Source organism: Dendropsophus ebraccatus, chromosome 8 (genome assembly GCF_027789765.1).
Source record: "Dendropsophus ebraccatus isolate aDenEbr1 chromosome 8, aDenEbr1.pat, whole genome shotgun sequence".
NCBI classification, from domain to species: Eukaryota; Metazoa; Chordata; class Amphibia; order Anura; family Hylidae; genus Dendropsophus; species Dendropsophus ebraccatus.
The window spans coordinates 127,161,912-127,183,224 of NC_091461.1; the positions used below are offsets into that span (position 1 = coordinate 127,161,912).

The 21,313-nt window shown below is 47.5% G+C and overlaps 1 protein-coding gene across 2 annotated transcripts in view; it reads left to right on the forward strand.

Moving 5' to 3' along the window:
- LOC138799938 (oocyte zinc finger protein XlCOF22-like) overlaps window positions 1-18,632 on the forward strand; it is a 45,817-nt gene extending 27,185 nt beyond the window's left edge. For both annotated transcript variants that reach the window (XM_069981722.1, XM_069981724.1), the window contains exons 4-5: window positions 877-952; window positions 17,198-18,632. In XM_069981722.1, coding sequence (XP_069837823.1) covers window positions 877-952; window positions 17,198-18,522 — 1,401 coding nt within the window. In that variant the 3' untranslated portion in view covers window positions 18,523-18,632. The remainder of the gene's footprint in view (window positions 1-876; window positions 953-17,197) is intronic.
- Window positions 18,633-21,313: the final 2,681 nt, after the last annotated feature.

The following is a 21,313-nucleotide window of genomic DNA, read 5'->3' on the forward strand; positions in this document are numbered from 1 at the left end:
CGTGTCCCTCTATGTACTAGGTTCCCCATTTATAAGACCTAACTTTTATTAACAATTACATCTAAAAATGGTGCGTTATAAAGTTGTAAAGGAAGTGTCTGCCCCACTCTGGTTGGTAGCACAATACCGCCATCCAGTGTCAGAGATAGTGCTGGCAACCAACAAACCTGAGGTCATACTGCCACCTAGTGACTACATAGCAGGATTACACACATCTCCTAAGTGTACACCATTTATATAACACAATGAAGCCTCTTATCTTTATGTCACCCACACTGGACATTGGAGATACGTCATTGATTGACCAATAGACACACTGAGTCAAATATCCCTAATTTTTAACTTTATATGTAATTGTAATTTTTATATGTAATTGTTAATAAAAGTTAGGTCTTATAAAATGACTTGTCTTCCCAGACTATAGGAAATTTAGTGTTTTATATTCAGTACCGGGCAACTTTGTTAAATTATTAGGTAACATTTCCTGGGATACTAGACAGGACGTTGTTTCTCAGGGCGTGGCTCATTATGGGGTGAGCTTTGCTATATATTGTCCTATAAGGACCTCCCAGAGAGGACCATATGGAGGGACTGGATCATCCCTAATGGCATTAGTTACAAATAACCCTTTAATACAGACGAGACCCCCAAATTTCTACCCAATACCAGACCCTTCTATTTAGTCTGAAGCCCCCAATGTTCAGAAGACTATACTGTCCCAAGGCCAGAGTCATCTAGGAATCTCCCATGTGTCCCTTAGAGGCAGGAACGTGCTGCCATACCTCTCCGCTCCAGGTGATAATGTCCCGGCCAGTAAGGGAGTGCTGGAGACTGTGCTTTCTATATGGCGTTAGATGTCACTGTTTATTTCTGCAGGTCTGGAAGTATTTAGGTCATTCATCCCTTCACAGAGACAATGAAACAAAGCATCAGCAACAGATGGCACCACTAGGTAAGAGGACATTCTCTTCTTGTCATTTGTATGTAAGTAAAAGTAGGAGAGTACGGTGAGTGATTGAATCCACCATTTACATTATAAAGGGTTATTCCCAGGATATGCCAGTGTGATATATGCAAGACCCCCACCCCTGGGACCCAAACCTGTGCATTATGTAACCAGTGTGATATATGTAAGAACCCAAATATTATCCCCCTCCTGTATGAGTGTGTATATCTCTCTCCATTCTGTGTAGGTATACAGCAGTGTATTATATACTTATTATCCTCCTGTATGAGTGTGTATATACACTCACCGGCCACTTTATTAGGTACACCATGCTAGTAACGGGTTGGACCCCCTTTTGCCTTCAGAACTGCCCCAATTCTTGGTGGCATAGATACAACAAGGTGCTGGAAGCTTCCTCAGAGATTTTGGTCCATAGTGACATGATGACATCACACAGTTGCCGCAGATTTGTCGGCTGCACATCCATGATGCCAATCTCCCGTTCCACCACATCCCAAAGATGCTCTATTGGATTGAGATCTGGTGACTGTGGAGGCCATTGGAGTACAGTGACCTCATTGTCATGTTCAAGCAGAAATCGAGACTCATCAGACCAGGCAACGTTTTTCCAATCTTCTACTGTCCAATTTCGATGAGCTTGTGCAAATTGTAGCCTCAGTTTCCTGTTCTTAGCTGAGCGGAGTGGCCCCCGGTGTGGTCTTCTGCTGCTGTAGCCCATCTGCCTCAGAGTTGGCCGTACTGTGCGGTCAGAGATGCTCTTCGGCCTACCTTGGTTGTAACGCTTGGCTATTTGAGTCACTGTTGCCTTTCTATCAGCTCCAACCAGTCTGCCCATTCTCCTCTGACCTCTGGCATCAACAAGGCATTTCCGCCCACAGAACTGCCGCTCACTGGATGGTTTTTCTTTTTCGGACCATTCTCTGTAAACCCTAGAGATGGTTGTGCGTGAAAATCCCAGTAGATCAGCAGTTTCTGAAATACTCAGACCAGCCCTTCTGGCACCAACAACCATGCCACGTTCAAAGGCCTCAAATCACCTTTCTTCCCCATACTGATGCTCGGTTTGAACTGCAGGAGATTGTCTTGACCATGTCTACATGCCTAAATGCACTGAGTTGCCGCCATGTGATTGGCTGATTAGAAATTAAGCGGTAACGTGTAGTTGGACAGGTGTACCTAATAAAGTGGCCGGTGAGTGTATATCTCCATTCTGTGTAGGTATACAGCAGTGTATTATATACTTATTATCCCCCTGTATGAGTGTGTATATATCTCTCTATTCTGTGTAGGTATACAGCAGTGTATTATATACTTATTACCCTCCTGTATGAGTGTGTATATATCTCTCTATTCTGTGTAGGTATACAGCAGTGTATTATATAATTATTATCCCCCTGTATGAGTGTGTATATATCTCTCTATTCTGTGTAGGTATACAGCAGTGTATTATATACTTATTACCCTCCTGTATGAGTGTGTATATATCTCTCTATTCTGTGTAGGTATACAGCAGTGTATTATATACTTATTATCCCCCTCCTGTATGAGTGTATATATATCTCCCCTCTGTGTAGGTATACAGCAGTGTATTATATACTTAATATCCTCCTGTATGAATGTGTATATTTCCCCCTCGACATGACAGCACCACGGAGAGAGGGACCCGCCCCCTGGGACAGGAAACCTGAAGTATAAAAGAATTAGGCCCTCCTCTCAACCTCAGTGTGGTTTCCTGTCCCTACGGGAAGCCTGGAGTTGGGAGGCTCGGTGTAGGTCTCCTTAGGATTAGATGGGCCGGGGCTCTTCTCACCTGCTGAGGCTTTCCGGTGGGATAGCCGGAGGAGGACTTTAGGAGGTGCTGGTGTAGCACCGTTTAAGCCCGACTTCACCACACATACCGCATTCAGGAGGCGGTGGGGCCGGACCGGAACCCTCAGAGTTTGCCAGTGGCAGCTGCGGGGTTTTTCCTTTTGCAGGGGACTGACCGCAGACCGAGGCAGGATCCGTCCGGAGCGTGCGTTCCACGCTGTATTCCACTTCCGGTCCGGCGCGGGACTTCCGGTGACGTTGCATGGTTATGTGGCGGGGGGTTCCGCGGCGCACAGGATATGACGTAGGACGCCGGATAAAGCTAGCCATGCGCAGTGGTGAGGTCGGCCGGCAGACTCACAGCTGATACAGCCATGAGTTCCAGCAGCGAGGCAAGGAAGGATTCACCTGGTGCTCCTGCCTCTTTCCGGGTACTGACTCTCTTCTCCCCTGGTAGGGGTGGTAAGATGTTGAAATACTGCAGGCCTTAAGCCTAAAAGTTTGTTTTTTTGTTTTCATTTCATGTGTAGGAATCTTCCAGAAAGTCTAAGACTCCCCATAAACATAAAGAATGTAGAGTTTGTAAAGGACAACTTAGTTCAAGCTATGAAAAACCAACTTGTGAGGACTGTATTAATAAATTAGTGGCTGCTCAGGTGCCCTCCTTAGAGTCTATCCTATCATCAGTTAAAGACATGATTACGGGAATGCAAAGTTCTTCTGGGAGCACTCCTACTGCAACTCCAGTACGTCCCCCGGGGCCATCTCATGGGGTTTCCACCGTTTCCATTCCTGACCATGAGGAAGGGGCAGCTAATGAGGAGGAAGCAGAAGAGGCTGAGGAATCTGACACGGATATTGGAATCAAATCTTTATTTTCTTTAGATGATGTATGTACCCTGGTTAAGGAAGTTCGCTCCACAATGAACATTGAGGACCCTAGGGAGCCTAAGTCCATACAGGACATAATGTTTGGTGGTTTGGAAGAAAAAAAGAGGAAGGTCTTTCCTGTACATAAAAATGTGTCAGCCCTTATACAAAGGGAATGGAACAGGCCGGGGAAAAAAGGATTCGTATCTCGGGCGGCTAAGAGAAAATACCCTTTTGACGAGTCAGAAAATCCAGCTTGGGATAGAGCTCCAAAGATTGATGTTTCCATTTCTAAGATATCACGCAAGGATTCGTTACCCTTTGACGACATAGGAGTACTCAAGGAACCCATGGACAAGAAGGCAGAGGGCTTCCTTAAAAACACCTGGGAGGCAGCAACAGGTGGTTTTAAACCTAGCATTGCAGGTACTTGCGTAGCAAGATCAATGATGGTCTGGCTCTCTCAGTTGGAGGAAGATCTCCAGTCGGACGATTTCAAAGATAAATTTACGACAGCATAGCCTCTCCTTAAAAAATCTGCATCTTTTCTAGCTGACGCTTCTACCAATGCACTCAGATTTTCTGCTCGCTTTTTCAGCCCAATCCAACTCGGATCGTAGAGCCTTGTGGCTAAAGAATTGGTTGGGTGATGCAGTTGCTAAGGCAAAATTATGCACCATTCCCTGTGAGTAGGGCTGGGCGATATGGGCCTAAATCAATATCGCGGTTTATCGCACATGTAGCCGCGGTAACGATAATTCAACGATAATTATGACACGCCCCTTTTTTGCAAACCACACCAACTTTCCATGTCAAACTGGCGATATTTTGATTAGAAAAAGTAAAAAAAGAACTGAACAGCAATCCATGGTTAGTCAATTATCATTATTACTATTTGTCATTATTAGGGGGTCTCAGCAGAGACCTGGATGTGTATATACAGGTATACAGCCTCTACAGGATGTGTATACACAGGGGGTCATATAGGAATACATGTGTATAACTATATGGGGGGGGGGGAGGGGGGATAGGTGCATATGACTATATGGGGGGGGGGGGATGGATTGGGATGTATTACTATACAGGAGGTACATAGGGATAGAAGTGCATGACTATACGGCGGGGGGCAGACAGGGGTGTATGACTATACAGGGGGGGCGGACAGGGGTGTATGACTATACGGGGGGGCACACAGGGGTGCATGACTGTATGGGGAGGACAGGGGTGTATGACTGTATAGGGGGGCGGACATGGGTGTATGACTGTATAGGGGGGCGGACATGGGTGTATGACTGTATAGGGGGGCGGACAGGGGTGCATGACTGTATAGGGGGGCGGACAGGGGTGTATGACTGTATGGGGAGGACAGGGGTGTATGACTATACAGGGGGGTGGACATGGGTGTATGACTGTATAGGGGGGCGGACAGGGGTGTATGACTGTATGGGGAGGACAGGGGTGTATGACTGTATAGGGGGGCGGACAGGGGTGTATGACTATACAGGGGGGCCGACATGGGTGTATGACTGTATAGGGGGGCGGACAGGGGTGTATGACTGTATAGGGGGGCGGACAGGGGTGTATGACTATACAGGGGGGTGGACATGGGTGTATGACTGTATAGGGGGGCGGACAGGGGTGTATGACTATACAGGGGGGCGGACATGGGTGTATGACTGTATAGGGGGGCGGACAGGGGTGTATGACTGTATGGGGGGGCGGACAGGGGTGTATGACTGTATAGGGGGGTGGACAGGGGTGTATGACTATACAGGGGGGTGGACATGGGTGTATGACTGTATAGGGGGGCGGACAGGGGTGTATGACTGTATGGGGAGGACAGGGGTGTATGACTATACAGGGGGGCGGACATGGGTGTATGACTGTATAGGGGGGCGGACATGGGTGTATGACTGTATAGGGGGGCGGACATGGGTGTATGACTGTATAGGGGGGCGGACAGGGGTGTATGACTGTATGGGGAGGACAGGGGTGTATGACTATACAGGGGGGCGGACATGGGTGTATGACTGTATAGGGGGGCGGACAGGGGTGTATGACTATACAGGGGGGCCGACATGGGTGTATGACTGTATAGGGGGGTGGACAGGGGTGTATGACTGTATGGGGAGGACAGGGGTGTATGACTGTATAGGGGGCGGACAGGGGTGTATGACTGTATGGGGAGGACAGGGGTGTATGACTATACAGGGGGGCGGACATGGGTGTATGACTGTATAGGGGGCGGACAGGGGTGTATGACTGTATGGGGGGGCGGACAGGGGTGTATGACTGTATAGGGGGGTGGACAGGGGTGTATGACTGCATGGGGAGGACAGGGGTGTATGACTGTATGGGGAGGACAGGGGTGTATGACTATACAGGGGGGCGGACATGGGTGTATGACTGTATAGGGGGGCGGACAGGGGTGTATGACTGTATGGGGGGGCGGACAGGGGTGTATGACTGTATAGGGGGGTGGACAGGGGTGTATGACTGTATGGGGAGGACAGGGGTGTATGACTGTATGGGGGGGTGGACAGGGGTGTATGACTGTATGGGGGGGTGGACAGGGGTGTATGACTGTATGGGGGGGTGGACAGGGGTGTATGACTGTATGGGGGGGCGGACAGGGGTGTATGACTGTATAGGGGGGTGGACAGGGGTGTATGACTGCATGGGGAGGACAGGGGTGTATGACTGTATGGGGAGGACAGGGGTGTATGACTATACAGGGGGGCGGACATGGGTGTATGACTGTATAGGGGGGCGGACAGGGGTGTATGACTGTATGGGGGGGCGGACAGGGGTGTATGACTGTATAGGGGGGAGGACAGGGGTGTATGACTGTATGGGGAGGACAGGGGTGTATGACTGTATGGGGGGGTGGACAGGGGTGTATGACTGTATGGGGGGGTGGACAGGGGTGTATGACTGTATGGGGGGGTGGACAGGGGTGTATGACTGTATGGGGGGGTGGACAGGGGTGTATGACTGTATGGGGGGGCGGACAGGGGTGTATGACTGTATAGGGGGGTGGACAGGGGTGTATGACTGTATGGGGAGGACAGGGGTGTATGACTGTATAGGGGGCGGACAGGGGTGTATGACTGTATGGGGAGGACAGGGGTGTATGACTATACAGGGGGGCGGACATGGGTGTATGACTATACAGGGGGGCGGACAGGGGTGTATGACTGTATGGGGAGGACAGGGGTGTATGACTATACAGGGGGCGGACATGGGTGTATGACTGTATGGGGAGGAGGACAGGGGTGTATGACTGTATGGGGAGGAGGACAGGGGTGTATGACTATACGGGGGGGGGGGGGGGGGAATAGAAGTGTATGACTGTAGTCCCCTCAGTAACAGTACAGGAGAGTAACATAGGAGGAATGGATGGGCTGCAGCAGGCAGGATACCACACAGCTATAAGTTATCCTGCCTGCTGCAGCCCATTATTCCTCCTATGTTACACTCCTGTACTGGTACTGAGGGGATGAGAGGACAGGTCAGCTGCTCCCAAGTGCTGCTCCTCCACCTTCAGCTCTGACATGGGCGCCTCCCTGCACACAGGACAACGTGTGCAGCGCTCGCCGGCCGGGTGGACGAGACTGGTCCGGGAGGGGGGACCAGCACAGTCCTGTCCGAGCGCCCCCCCCCCCCCCCCCCGGCCGGCGAGCGCTGCACACGTTGTCCTGTGTGTGCAGGGAGGCGGCCATGTCAGAGCTGAAGGTGGAGGAGCAGCACTTGGGAGCAGCTGACCTGTACTCCCCTCAGTGTGCTGGGACGCCGGACCGGACGGGTGGTGGGCACATGGACGGGACAGATGCGGCAGGACGGGGCCTCTGACCGGACGGGAAGAGAGGGCGGAGAGGTGCGCGCGCGGGGGGGGGGGGGGGGGGGGCGGGGGAGGGGGGGGGGGGGGGGCGCTTGGAGCAGACAGGGGCGGGCGGCATTGTCACCTGAGCCCTGTTGCTCCTCCAGCTCCCGCTCCGATACTGGCGTTCCTGCACATGACGTGCAGCGCTCGTGCCGGGCCGCTCGTGTGTGCGGGGGGCTCTGAGAGGACGGGTGCGGGGACATAAAAATACAAAAATACCGCAATTACCGTCCTGGCTAAGTTGAAGTCGGTTAACCGACGCCAGTGACGGTATCGGTATTTTTGCGGTATACCGCCCAGCCCTACCTGTGAGGGAGAATATATATTTGGATCATTTCTAGATGACTTACTTGCTAAAGCCGCGGATAGGAAGAAGGGATTTCCTATCTCCTACCAATTCCAGTCCTTTCGTGGACAAGGAAAGGAAAAGTTTCAGAGAAGGAACACAGACAAGTCTACTTGAGGTAGAGGCTACAACAGGGCCAAAGGATATATGTTCTCCCAGAAGTCCGATCCTTCCAAGAAATCCTCTACACAATGACGCCAGGCCTCGAGTGGGAGGCAGGTTGCGTCATTTCACACAAGAATGGGAGAAAATCTGCGGCAGCACTTGGGTGCTGCGGTCTATTCAAGATGGCGTACGCTTAGATTTTGTATCCCGACCTCCCACTCGGTTCGTCATAACCAAAGGACGTCAAGAATCTTTAAAAACAGAAGTCAGGTCTCTCCTGGAAAAGAATGTGCTTGTTCCGGTACCAGAATCGGAGAAAAGTCAGGGTTTCTACTCCACCTTGTTTCTGGTGAAAAAGTCGGACGAAAGCTACAGGGTCATCATAAATCTCAAACCCTTAAATCAGTATCTACGGTATCAGAGATTCAAAATGGAGACCATAAAGTAAACTTACTCTTTCCAGCTTGTTTCATGGCTTCAATAGATCTCAAGGACGCCTACCTACACGTCCCGATCCACAGAGACTTTCAAAGATACCTGAGGCTGGCAATCTGGATCGACGACGCCCTGGTCCACCTACAGTTCCAGGCATCTTTATACCATATTTAGACGATTTTCTGTTGGTAGCAGAAACAGAGGAAAAACTTCTGATAATGTTGGAAAGAACACTGTCCATCCTAAAAAAGCTCGGCTGGATTGTAAATTTCGAGCAATCCTCTCTGATTCCAGAAAACAAAAAGCTCTTTCTGGGATCACTCTAGACTCATTGACCCAAAGGTCGTTCCTGCCCAAAGAGAAGATAGAGAAACTACAGAGTTTAACGCAACTTCTTCTCAAAAACCCGGTGACATCTATAAGGAAGGGTATGTCTCTGCTGGGACTATTCACAGCTACCATTCCAGCAGTCCCATGGGCTCAGACTCACTCTAGACCTTTGCAGGCTCAGCTCCTCGAGGCCTGGGATGGATCTCCCAAGGGTCTTGACAAGAAAATCTCCCTGTCCAAAGCTACATTAGAGAGTTTTTCCTGGTGGCTATCTAGGTCAAATCTCCTGCAGGGTCTTATGGCCCTATTCCACGGAACGATTATCGTTCATTTTCGGACGATATCGACCGCTAAGGACGATAATCGTTCCGTGGAATAGAGTGCAACGATCAGCCGACATCGTTCATGTCGGCTGATCGTTGCAGTCGCTTGTTTTTCAACATGTTGAAAAACAAGCGACTGATATAGCAGCGATCTGCTGCCGCCGCTCCGCTGAATAGGAGCATCGGCAGCAGACGCTGCTATATCCTATGGGCTGCCCGGACGATCAGCGATCCTCCGAGCAGCCCCCCCGCAGCTCCCCGCCGCCCCTCCCGCACTCACCCGCTCGCTGCAGCCGCGTTGAATAGCGGCGGCAGCGAGCGGCGAACGAGGAGCAAACGAGCGCTAATAGCGCTCGTTTGCTCCTCTAAAACGGCCCGTGGAATAGGGCCATTAGTTGGACTATTGATTCTCCAAAGGTGATAACTACAGACGCCAGCCCATCAGGTTGGGGTGCACACACCGGCCGATACAATTTTCAAGGCACCTGGGACGATGAATTCATCGTTAGATCTTCTAATTTTAAGGAATTAGTGGCCATTTATTTTGCACTTACTGTGGCAGAGTCTCACATTAAGGGCTCTAATGTTAAGATTTTTTCAGATAATTCCACAGCAGTCTCAGTTATCAATAGACAGGGTACCATTAGAAGCCCTCTGTTATTGGACTTGTCTTATCACATTTTTTCTTTTGCAGAACACAACCTTTTGAGTCTGTCAGCAGTCCATCTGAAGGGGGTTCTGAATATAAGCGGATTTTCTCAGCAGACATCAGCTTCTACAGGGGGAATGGCGCCTGAATCCTTCTGTCTTTCAGATGATCACAGATCTTTGGGGGAGACCGGTCATAGACCTGTTTGCAACCAGGGGAAACAGACAGGTGAGACAGTTTCTTTCCTTGTCCCCAGCGGACCGGCCCCTAGGTGTAGACGCTCTAAGTCAGGCCTGGGAGTGGAGTCTAATGTACGCTTTTCCTCCACTGGCCTTAATTCCCCGGGTGCTAAAAAAGATCAGGCAGGAGAAGGCTCGAGTGATTCTCATAGCTCCCTTTTGGCCTCGCAAAGCCTGGTTCTCATGTCTCAGATCAATGTCAGTGACAGACCCTTGGGTCTTACCGGACCGCCCGGATTTACTCTCTCAGGGACCGATTTTTCATCAAGATACGAAGCAGCTGCACCTGACGGCCTGGCTTTTGAAAGGCTAATTCTTAAAAGTCATGGACTCTCGGACGAGGTCATATCTACCTTACAGCGGAGCAGGAAGCCTGTAACTTTAAAGATCTATTTTAGAATATGGAAGGCATATTTTTCCTTTTTGGGAACTAAAAAGGTTGATCTTCATTCTCCTAACATATTACAGATCCTAGACTTCCTACAGAGGGGTTTAGGAAAGGGCCTGAAGCCAGCTACCTTAAAGGTACACGCCTCGGCCTTAGGAGCCTTATATAACCAACAAATTGCTACTCATCCTTGGGTGGTCAGATTCTTTAGAGCAGCAGCCAGACTCTCGCCAAGATTATCACCATCAGTTCCTCCTTGGGATCTTAGCCTAGTCTTGAAAGGTCTAACAGATGCCCCTTTTGAGCCTTTGTCTAATATATCCTTAAAAAAATCTTACATTTAAGACCGCCTTCCTGGTAGCAGTGACATCGGCCAGGCGGGTGGGGGAGTTGGCGAGCCTTTCATGCAGTGAACCATACACTAAGATTTTGTCTGATAGAATCATTTTCAAACCAGATCCTGCTTTCTTGCCTAAGGTGGTGTCAGTGTTTCATTGCTCTCAGGAGATAGTGTTACCCTCTTTCTGTGACAGACCAGCCAATGAGAAGGAGAGTGAGTTCCATTGTCTAGATGTAAGACGTTCTGTACTGCAATACTTAGAGGTAACAAAGCAGTTTAGAAGGTCTAGGTCTCTATTTGTGCAGTTTTCAGGAGCCAATAAGGGGTGTAAGGCTAGTAGTAGTTCTATAGCCAGATGGATAAGGCAGGCTATTTGCTCTTCTTACTCTTCTGCTGGTCTTTCTCCTCCCCTTAGGCTCAGAGCCCATTCCACCCGAGCTGTTGCCACCTCTTGGGCTAAGAGAAGTGATGCTTCCATCTCTCAGATCTGCAGGGCGGCTGTTTGGTCCTCACCGCACACTTTTTTCCAGCACTATAGGTTGGATCTTTCTGATTCCTCTGGTGTGGCCTTTGGGCGTAAGGTCTTACTGGCTATAGTCCCTCCCTAATCTATCTTTCATCTCTGGTATTCTCTCCGTGGTGCTGTCATGTCGAGGGGGAAAACAGGAGTTACTCACCGGGTAATGATGTTTCCTCGAGTACCTGACAGCACCATTACTACCCACCCTTTTTGGTTCTTTCACAGTGTTTCACTTGGGTGTGCAGAAAAAAAAGAAAAAAAAAAGTAGTAGTATAGTTGGTGATGGTTCTTTTAAAGATTAAACAATCCTGATACTAATCATGGCTCTCTCCGGTCTCTGGAATACTCACTGAGGTTGAGAGGAGGGCCTAATCCTTTTATACTTCAGGTTTCCTGTCCCTGGGGGCGGGGTCCCTCTCTCCGTGGTGCTGTCATGTACTCGAGGAAACATCATTACCCGGTGAGTAACTCCTGTTATCTCTCCATTCTGTGTAGGTATACAGCAGTGTATTATATACTTATTATCTTCCTGTATGAGTGTGTATATATCCCCCCAGTCTGTGTAGGTATACAGCAGTGTATTATATACTTATTATCTTCCTGTATGAGTGTGTATATATCCCCCCAGTCTGTGTAGGTATACAGCAGTGTATTATATACTTATTATCTTCCTGTATGAGTGTGTATATATCCCCCCAGTCTGTATAGGTATACAGCAGTGTATTATATACTTATTATCTTCCTGTATGAGTGTGTATATATCCCCCCAGTCTGTGTAGGTATACAGCAGTGTATTATATACTTATTATCCCCCTCCTGTATGAGTGTGTATATATCCCCCCAGTCTGTATAGGTATACAGCAGTGTATTATATACTTATTATCCCCCTCCTGTATGAGTGTGTATATATCCCCCCAGTCTGTATAGGTATACAGCAGTGTATTATATACTTATTATCCCCCTCCTGTATGAGTGTGTATATATCTCTCCATTCTGTGTAGGTATACAGCAGTGTATTATATACCAGGGCTCCAGACTAAAAAATTTACCTAGGAGCCATTGGCTCCTAACCTGAAAAATTTAGGCGCCAAATAGAATATTTGGTCGCCAACATTTTAAACCATGTAAAATTAATGTTATGTTAAATGGGACTTACTGTGTGCAGAGGCCGCGGCAGCCTCCTCCTCCTTTAGATTCTTTCTTTTCTTAGTTTGAAAACGTTCAACATGGAAACTTGCAACTTGACAACCATATCCAGTCTGACAACCATATCCAGTCTGACTCAGTACTTCAGCCTCACTTGGCTAGCCTTTTAATGAGGCTTACTCTTCTGAACTTGAACTTAAAGGGAACCTGTCGACCCCCGTGCCGGGGTGACAGGCTCCCAACCCCCCGTTAGAGACCCCTATACTCACCTCATCTTCACCCCGCTTCTGAAGATGGTCGGGTCACGGAGATCTCAGCCGCTGCAGCCCGGCGTGCGCTGAGAGATGAGTCCAACGCTCATAGAGAATGACGGGAGAGTCCAGCGCTCCATCATTCTCTATGAGGGTTGGACTCATCTCTCAGTGTGCGCGCCGGGCTGCAGCGGCTGAGATCTCCGTGACCCGACCATCTTCAGAAGCGGGACCCGGCGCGATGAGGTGAGTATAGGGGGTTCTAACGGGGGGTTAGGAGCCTGTCACCCCGGCACCGGGGGTGACAGGTTCCCTTTAAAAGCTTGCAACAGTCTATACATACTGAGCTAGACTTATGACTGCAGCCATAGTGACCCCCCACAAGATGTGTATATAGATAGATATATCTCTCACCTAGTGACTAATGCAAGTGACCCCCTACAATACAGACACCTGAGGGGCCCTGATAATAATAATTGTGCATATATCTATCTCCCAGTGTCTGCAGCCAGTTTGCCCTACACTTATAGATGGCCCCCTCCCCTTATAGATGACCCCCTCTACCCCATTATAGATGCCCCCTCTTCTCCCCCCCATTATAGATGGCCCCCTCCCCTTATAGATGACCCCCTCTACCCCCATTATAGATGCCCCCTCTTCTCCCCCCCATTATAGATGGCCCCCTCCCCTTATAGATGACCCCCTCTACCCCCATTATAGATGCCCCCTCCTCCCCCCCATTATAGATGCCCCCTCTTCTCCCCCCCATTATAGATGGCCCCCTCCCCTTATAGATGACCCCCTCTACCCCCATTATAGATGCCCCCTCCTCCCCCCCATTATAGATGCCCCCTCTTCTCCCCCCCTTATAGATACCCCCTCCCCTTATAGATGGCCCCCTCTCCCCCCCTTGAATATGGCCCCTCTTCTCCCCCCATTATAGATGCCCCCTCTCCCCCCCCATTATAGATGCCCCCTCTTCTCCCCCCCTTATAGATACCCCCTCCCCTTATAGATGCCCCCTCTCCCCCCCCATTATAGATGCCCCCTCTTCTCCCCCCCTTATAGATACCCCCTCCCCTTATAGATGGCCCCCTCTCCCCCCCTTGAATATGGCCCTCTTCTCCCCCCATTATAAAGCCCCCCCTTTCCTCTATGCTAAGCAATATTTAAAAAAAACAAACACACAAACTCACCTGACAACCCGCTCCCCCGGCGATCCTCTTCTTCTTCGGACGCTGTCCCCGGCTGATGCGCGGCTGCCGGGGGTGTCCCGTCCTATCCCCGGCAGCGCGGCGCGTCAGTGAGCTCCCTGTACGCCGGGGCTGTGACTTCTGACACAGGAAGCGTCTCTGACGCGCGCTTCCTGTGCCGGAAGTCAGGGCCCCAGGCAGCTCACTGATGCGCCAGCCGCGCATCTTAAAGAGACAGCGCGCTGCCGCCGGGGCCAGTCGCAAATGGCGCCCAGATTAATAAATCTGGGCGCCATTTGCAAAATGTCAGTCGCATTGGCGACCATTTTGGTCGCCATCTGGAGCCCTGTATACATATTATCCCTCCTGTATGAGTGTATATATATATCTCCCCATTCTGTGTAGGTATACAGCAGTGTATTATATACTTATTACCCCCTGTATGAGTGTGTATATATCTCCCCATACTGTGTAGGTATACAGCAGTGTATTATATACTTATCCTCCTGTATGAGTGTGTGTATATATCTCCCCATTCTGTGTAGGTATACAGGAGTGTGTTATATACTTATTATCCCTCCTGTATGAGTTTGTATATATCTCCCCATTCTGTGTAGGTATACAGCAGTGTATTATATACTTATTATCCCCCTGTATGAGTTTGTATATATCTCTCCATTCTGTGTAGGTATACATCAGTGGAATATACACACTCATACAGGGGGGTAATAAGTATATAATACACTGCTGTATACCTACACAGAATGGAGAGAGATATACACACTCATACTGGAGGGGGATAATAAGTATATAATACACTGCTGTATACCTACTCAGAATGGAGATATATACACACTCATACAGGAGGATAATAAGTATATAATACACTGCTGTATACCTACACAGAATGGAGATATACTATATATACACACTCATACAGGGGGAGGATAATAAGTATATAATACACTGCTGTATACCTACACAGAATGGGGAGATATATATACACTCATACTGGAGGGGGATAATAAGTATCTCCCCATTCTGTGTAGGTATACAGCAGTGTATTATATACTTATTATCCTCCCCCTGTATGAGTGGGTATATACTGTATATCTCCATTCTGTGTAGGTATACAGCAGTGTATTATATACTTATTATCCACCTGTATGAGTGTGTATAGATCTCCATTCTGAGTAGGTATACAGCAGTGTATTATATACTTATATACAAACTCATACAGGGGGATAATAAGTATATAATACACTGCTGTATACCTACTCAGAATGGAGATATATACACACTCATACAGGAGGATAATAAGTATATAATACACTGCTGTATACCTACACAGAATGGAGATATACAGTATATACACACTCATACAGGGGGAGGATAATAAGTATATAATACACTGCTGTATACCTACACAGAATGGGGAGATATATATACACTCATACTGGAGGGGGATAATAAGTATATAATACACTGCTGTATACCTACTCAGAATGGAGATATATACACACTCATACAGGAGGATAATAAGTATATAATACACTGCTGTATACCTACACAGAATGGAGAGATATATACACACTCATACAGGGGGGTAATAAGTATATAAATCTCTCCATTCTGTGTAGGTATACAGCAGTGTATTATATACTTATTATCCTCCTGTATGAGTGTGTATATATCTCTCCATTCTGTGTAGGTATACAGCAGTGTATTATATACTTACACTCAGCGGCCACTTTATTAGGTACACCATGCTAGTAACGGGTTGGACCCCCTTTTGCCTTCAGAACTGCCTCAATTCTTGGTGGCATAGATACAACAAGGTGCTGGGAGCTTCCTCAGAGATTTTGGTCCATAGTGACACGATGGCATCACACAGTTGCCGCAGATTTGTCGGCTGCACATCCATGATGCCAATCTCCCGTTCCACCACATCCCAAAGATGCTCTATTGGATTGAGATCTGGTGACTGTGGAGGCCATTGGAGTACAGTGACCTCATTGTCATGTTCTAGAAACCAGTCTGAGATGATTCTAGCTTTATGACATGGCGCATTATCCTGCTGAAAGTAGCCATCAGATGTTGGGTCCATTGTGGTCATAAAGGGATGGACATGGTCAGCAACAATACTCAGGTAGGCTGTGGCGTTGTAACCATGCTCAATTGGTACCAAGGGGCCCAAAGAGTGCCAAGAAAATATTCCCCACACCATGACACCACCACCACCAGCCTGAACCGTTGATACAAGGCAGGATGGATCCAAGCTTTCATGTTGTTGGCGCCAAATTCTGACCCTACCATCCGAATGTCGCAGCAGAAATCGAGACTCATCAGACCAGGCAACGTTTTTCCAATCTTCTACTGTCCAATTTCGATGAGCTTGTGCAAATTGTAGCCTCAGTTTCCTGTTCTTAGCTGAGCGGAGTGGCCCCCGGTGTGGTCTTCTGCTGCTGTAGCCCATCTGCCTCAGAGTTGGCCGTACTGTGCGGTCAGAGATGCTCTTCGGCCTACCTTGGCTGTAACGCTTGGCTATTTGAGTCACTGTTGCCTTTCTATCAGCTGGAACCAGTCTGCCCATTCTCCTCTGACCTCTGGCATCAACAAGGCATTTCCGCCCACAGAACGGCCGCTCACTGGATGTTTTTTCTTTTTCGGACCATTCTCTGTAAACCCTAGAGATGGTTGTGCGTGAAAATCCCAGTAGATCAGCAGTTTCTGAAATACTCAGACCAGTCTTTCTGGCACCAACAACCATGCCACGTTCAAAGGCCTCAAATCACCTTTCTTCCCCATACTAATGCTCGGTTTGAACTGCAGGAGATTGTCTTGACCATGCCTAAATGCACTGAGTTGCCGCCATGTGATTGGCTGATTAGAAAGTAAGTGGTAGCGTGCAGTTGGACAGGTGTACCTAATAAAGTGGCCGGTGAGTGTATTATCCCCCCTGTATGAGTGTGTATATATCTCCCCATTCTGTGTAGGTATACAGCAGTGTATTATATACTTATTATCCTCCTGTATGAGTGTGTATATATCTCCATTCTGTGTAGGTATACAGCAGTGTATTATATACTTATTATCCTCCTGTATGAGTGTATATATCTCCCCATTCTGTGTAGGTATACAGCAGTGTATTATATACTTATTATCCTCCTGTATGAGTGTATATATCTCCATTCTGTGTAGGTATACAGCAGTGTATTATATACTTATTATCCTCCTGTATGAGTGTATATATCTCCATTCTGTGTAGGTATACAGCAGTGTATTATATACTTATTATCCCCCTCCTGTATGAGTGTATATATCTCCATTCTGTGTATTATATATACTATATTATATACTTATTTTCAGCATTCTGTGCACATTCTGTACTTGTTTCTTACAGAATCTGCAGGTTTCCACCCTAACCATGATTGTTCTGAGATTATTAAGAATGAGTCTGTCCCATGTAATTTGGAGCTGAATGCTGAGATGCAGCTGCAGAGAGCAGATACAGATGGCCGCATTGAGGAAGGTCCGTTGCCTTGTGATGAGAGCTGCGCATCTACAGAGCTCATGTCCAACCCAGGGGCCCCTCACATCAAAGAGGAATCCGTTCCACTGATGAGTCAGGATTTGCAGAATAGCTTTAATGGAGAATCCGGTTCCTGTAAAGATCAGAATCCTGAGGACTGTGACGTCTCCCCGGCCGCAGATCATGCACTACAATATTCATCCTCTCATATTAAGGAGGAGTCTGGTTTATTTCAAGACAGAAATTGTACGAATACAGAAACGTCTTCTTCAGGCCGCACACAGCAGTATCCGTCTGCCCATATTAAGCAGGAGATCGCGACGTATCAGGAGGGGAACTCCGAAGACACTACAGAGACCTTCACCCAGATCCATTATCTGATTCCGTATGATGAATGTAGTGGAGATGAAAATGACCAGTCGTCAGCTACAGCCATAGAGAAAGATGGCAGATTTTATGAAGGGTCCCCATCCATTTCTGTCCAGTCAAAAAGCTCTGCAGAGAAAAGTTATAAATGCTCAGAGTGTCCTAAATGTTTTACAAGAAATGCAGATTTACTAAAACATCAAAGGTCTCACAGCCAATCCCAGTCTATTATATGTTCTGATTGTGGGAAAAGCTTTGCCAAGAATTCCATGTATATGAGGCACCAGAGGAGTCACACAGGGGAGAAGCCCTTCTCATGTTCAGACTGTGGGAAAAGTTTCTCAGTCAGCGCCCACCTGATCACGCACCAGCGAATTCACACAGGGGAGAAGCCTTTTGCGTGTTCTGATTGTGGGAAGACGTTTAACCAGAAGGCTTCGCTCATCAAGCATCACAGGACTCACACAGGGGAGAAACCATTTGTTTGTGCCGATTGCGGCAAATGTTTCACAAGCAGCACGAATCTGACCCTGCACCAGCGTGTTCACACCGGGGAGAAACCCTATTCTTGCTCTGTGTGTGGGAAACGGTTTAGAAGTAGCCCCAATCTGATTTCCCACCAAAGAATCCACACCGGGGAGAAACCATACTCCTGTACGGAATGTGGCAAGTTCTTCACCAATAGCTCAGTGCTGGTTAGACATCAGAGGACCCACACAGGAGAGAAACCATTTTTATGTTCTGAGTGCGGAAAGTGCTTTACCCGAAACTCACAACTTATTAAACATCAGATGATCCATGCTGGAATAAGACCCTATTCCATTACCTAACCTGTGCAAATCATAGGGGGAGGTAAAGGTCCATAGAGTTTACCCAGTGTCTAGTCAGTATTAACATGCATGGGAATTTGGGGGGGTAATAAAGTCACTTCATAGACGTAGTCTGTTGTGTTTTTGCTTTTTTAAAGTGTACCTCTTAACAAGTGTGTAAAAAATACACACAGGCTTGCTTGGGCAGTGTCTGTGATCCTTCCTAGCACTTTAAATTTTTTCTCATCTTTCAAGTAAGGCTAGTAGAGGAGGAAGTGATGTCATCTGCCCTCACAGCCTGCCAAGTAAGGGCATTAGAGGAGGATGTGATGTCATCTGCCCTCACAGCCTGCCAAGTAAGGGCATTAGAGGAGGAAGTGATGTCATCTGCCCTCACAGCCTGACAAGTAAGGGCATTAGAGGAGAAAGTGATGTCATCTGCCCTCACAGCCTGACAAGTAAGGCTAGTAGAGGAGGAAGTGATGTCATCTGCCCTCACAGCCTGACAAGTAAGGGCATTAGAGAAGGACGTGATGTCATCTGCCCTCACAGCCTGACAAGTAAGGGCAGTAGAGGAGGAAGTGATGTCATCTGCCCTCACAGCCTGACAGGTAAGGGCATTAGAGGAGAAAGTGATGTCATCTGCCCTCACAGCCTGACAAGTAAGGGCATTAGAGGAGGAAGTGATGTCATCTGCCCACACAGCCTGACAAGTAAGGGCATTAGAGAAGGACATGATGTCATCTGCCCTCACAGCCTGACAAGTAAGGGCATTAGAGGAGAAAGTGATGTCATCTGCCCTCACAGCCTGACAAGTAAGGGCATTAGAGAAGGACGTGATGTCATCTGCCCTCACAGCCTGACAAGTAAGGGCAGAAGTGCAGTAAGGAAACCTTCATAGTAACTGCAGTCCACATGGTGCAGCTAATATATCACTCCCATATCTTTTTATAAGCATATACCAGTATATATTAGGGTACTATTACACGGAACGAGAATTGGCCGTATCAGCTCCATGTAATAAATACAAGGACAAGGATCATCGGCTGATCATTGATATAGGGCTGCTCCTGCTCTCTTCCCCGAGTCCCGCTTCCTCAGACAGGCCGCCCGGCCAATCACAGGCTGCGGCGGCCCCGGCCTGTGATTGGCTGAGCGGCCTGTCAGCTGACAGGCCACTCTGAAGCTAGAACGCGCGGGACCTGTGGAGAAGCAGAACGCAGGAGCAGCCCTGGAGCCTGGACAGGTAATGTATGTAGTTTAAACAAGGGCTGCAAGGACATCGGTAACGATATCCTTGCAGCCCTTGTTAAACGATTATCGGGCCATGTAATAGGCCCAGTAAACGAGCGGCGATCTAGCAGATCGCTGCTCGTTTACAGGTATTATCGGGTCCCCATCGGCCTGTGTAATACCACCCTCATGGTCTAATTATTCCTCTGTAAAGCAAATTACCACATAAAACCAGCAGTGGTATCTCTAGTAATGTACCATAACTACTACTCCCATAATGACAAACGTATCAGGAGGAGGAGTTGGAGTTGTTCAATAGCCCTAGTCCGTCATACACTAATTTACACACAAAGATAAGAGTTGTGAATTTTCTTTTGTTTTCTAACTACCGCACTACAGCATTATGGGAATTATATATGACTGCACAGGGCGGGGATGAGGTCACTTCCTGTGGGGTTTTTTTTTTTAAGACAAAAGACTGGAGGGAGCATGGAGTGCAGGCTGAAAGGGGGACACCTGGTGGTCACTTGTTTAAGGTTGACTGTAACATAGAAAATGAAAAAAAAAAAAAAATTAAACATGTATATTACAAAGTTACTCAAAGTTACAGCGCCTCTTTAACCTCTTCATGACAGAGAGTGCCCCTTTGTAATGACGTTTTGTAATGCACCACAATATACATAATGGAACCCAAAAAATATTTATGGGGTGCAAATAGAAAAAAAATGCAATTTCCTAACTTTTGGGGGGCTTCCATGTCTACACACTACACATGATAAAACTAATACATATACAAGCCATATGCAGTTTTATAGCTTTTCTAACATTTTACTATTTTTTTTCTTTACAGTTTTTTCCTTTTTAAACCTACGGCACGGCTCGGGGCATCATTTGCGTCATCTAGTTTTTTTATGTACCATATTTATGTAGCTAGGAAGTTCTGATCACTTTTTATCATTTTTTTTCTGATATATAATAGAACAAAAAAAAAAAAGTAGCTTTTTTCCCCACTTTTTGGTTACGCTATTCATCAAAGCTATAGCTTAATAGATCGGACAATTACACATGCTATGATGTATAATATGATTATTTATTTTTGTTTTATTTATAAAATGATTTTTTTATACACTTTTTAGGTACCCCCATGGATGGCATACATTTATATCATACCGTATACTGTAGTAGACAAAGACTACCGGCACTACTTATGGAGGACTTATTTAGCCGCACGCTTTATATACGTAGTCGATTTAGCACATACACAGTCTATGATCACTGGTTGGTGCTCACTTTCTTATAACGCAGATCGCATGTATAACAATCCAACATATGAGAGAAAGCAGAGAGGGCACTCACCCTTTAATGTGATCTTCTTTATTGTGTGTTAAGCTGGTTAAAAGTAACAGGACATAACTGAGCTATTCCACGGCACGCCAAGCACTTAAAGGGGTAGTGCGGCACTCAGAAATTATTCACAGAATAACACACATTACAAAGTTATATGTCTGTGAATCGCCCGCTTCCCCATGTCCCACCACCCCCACCCGTGTACCCGGAAGTGTTGGTGCATTATACATTA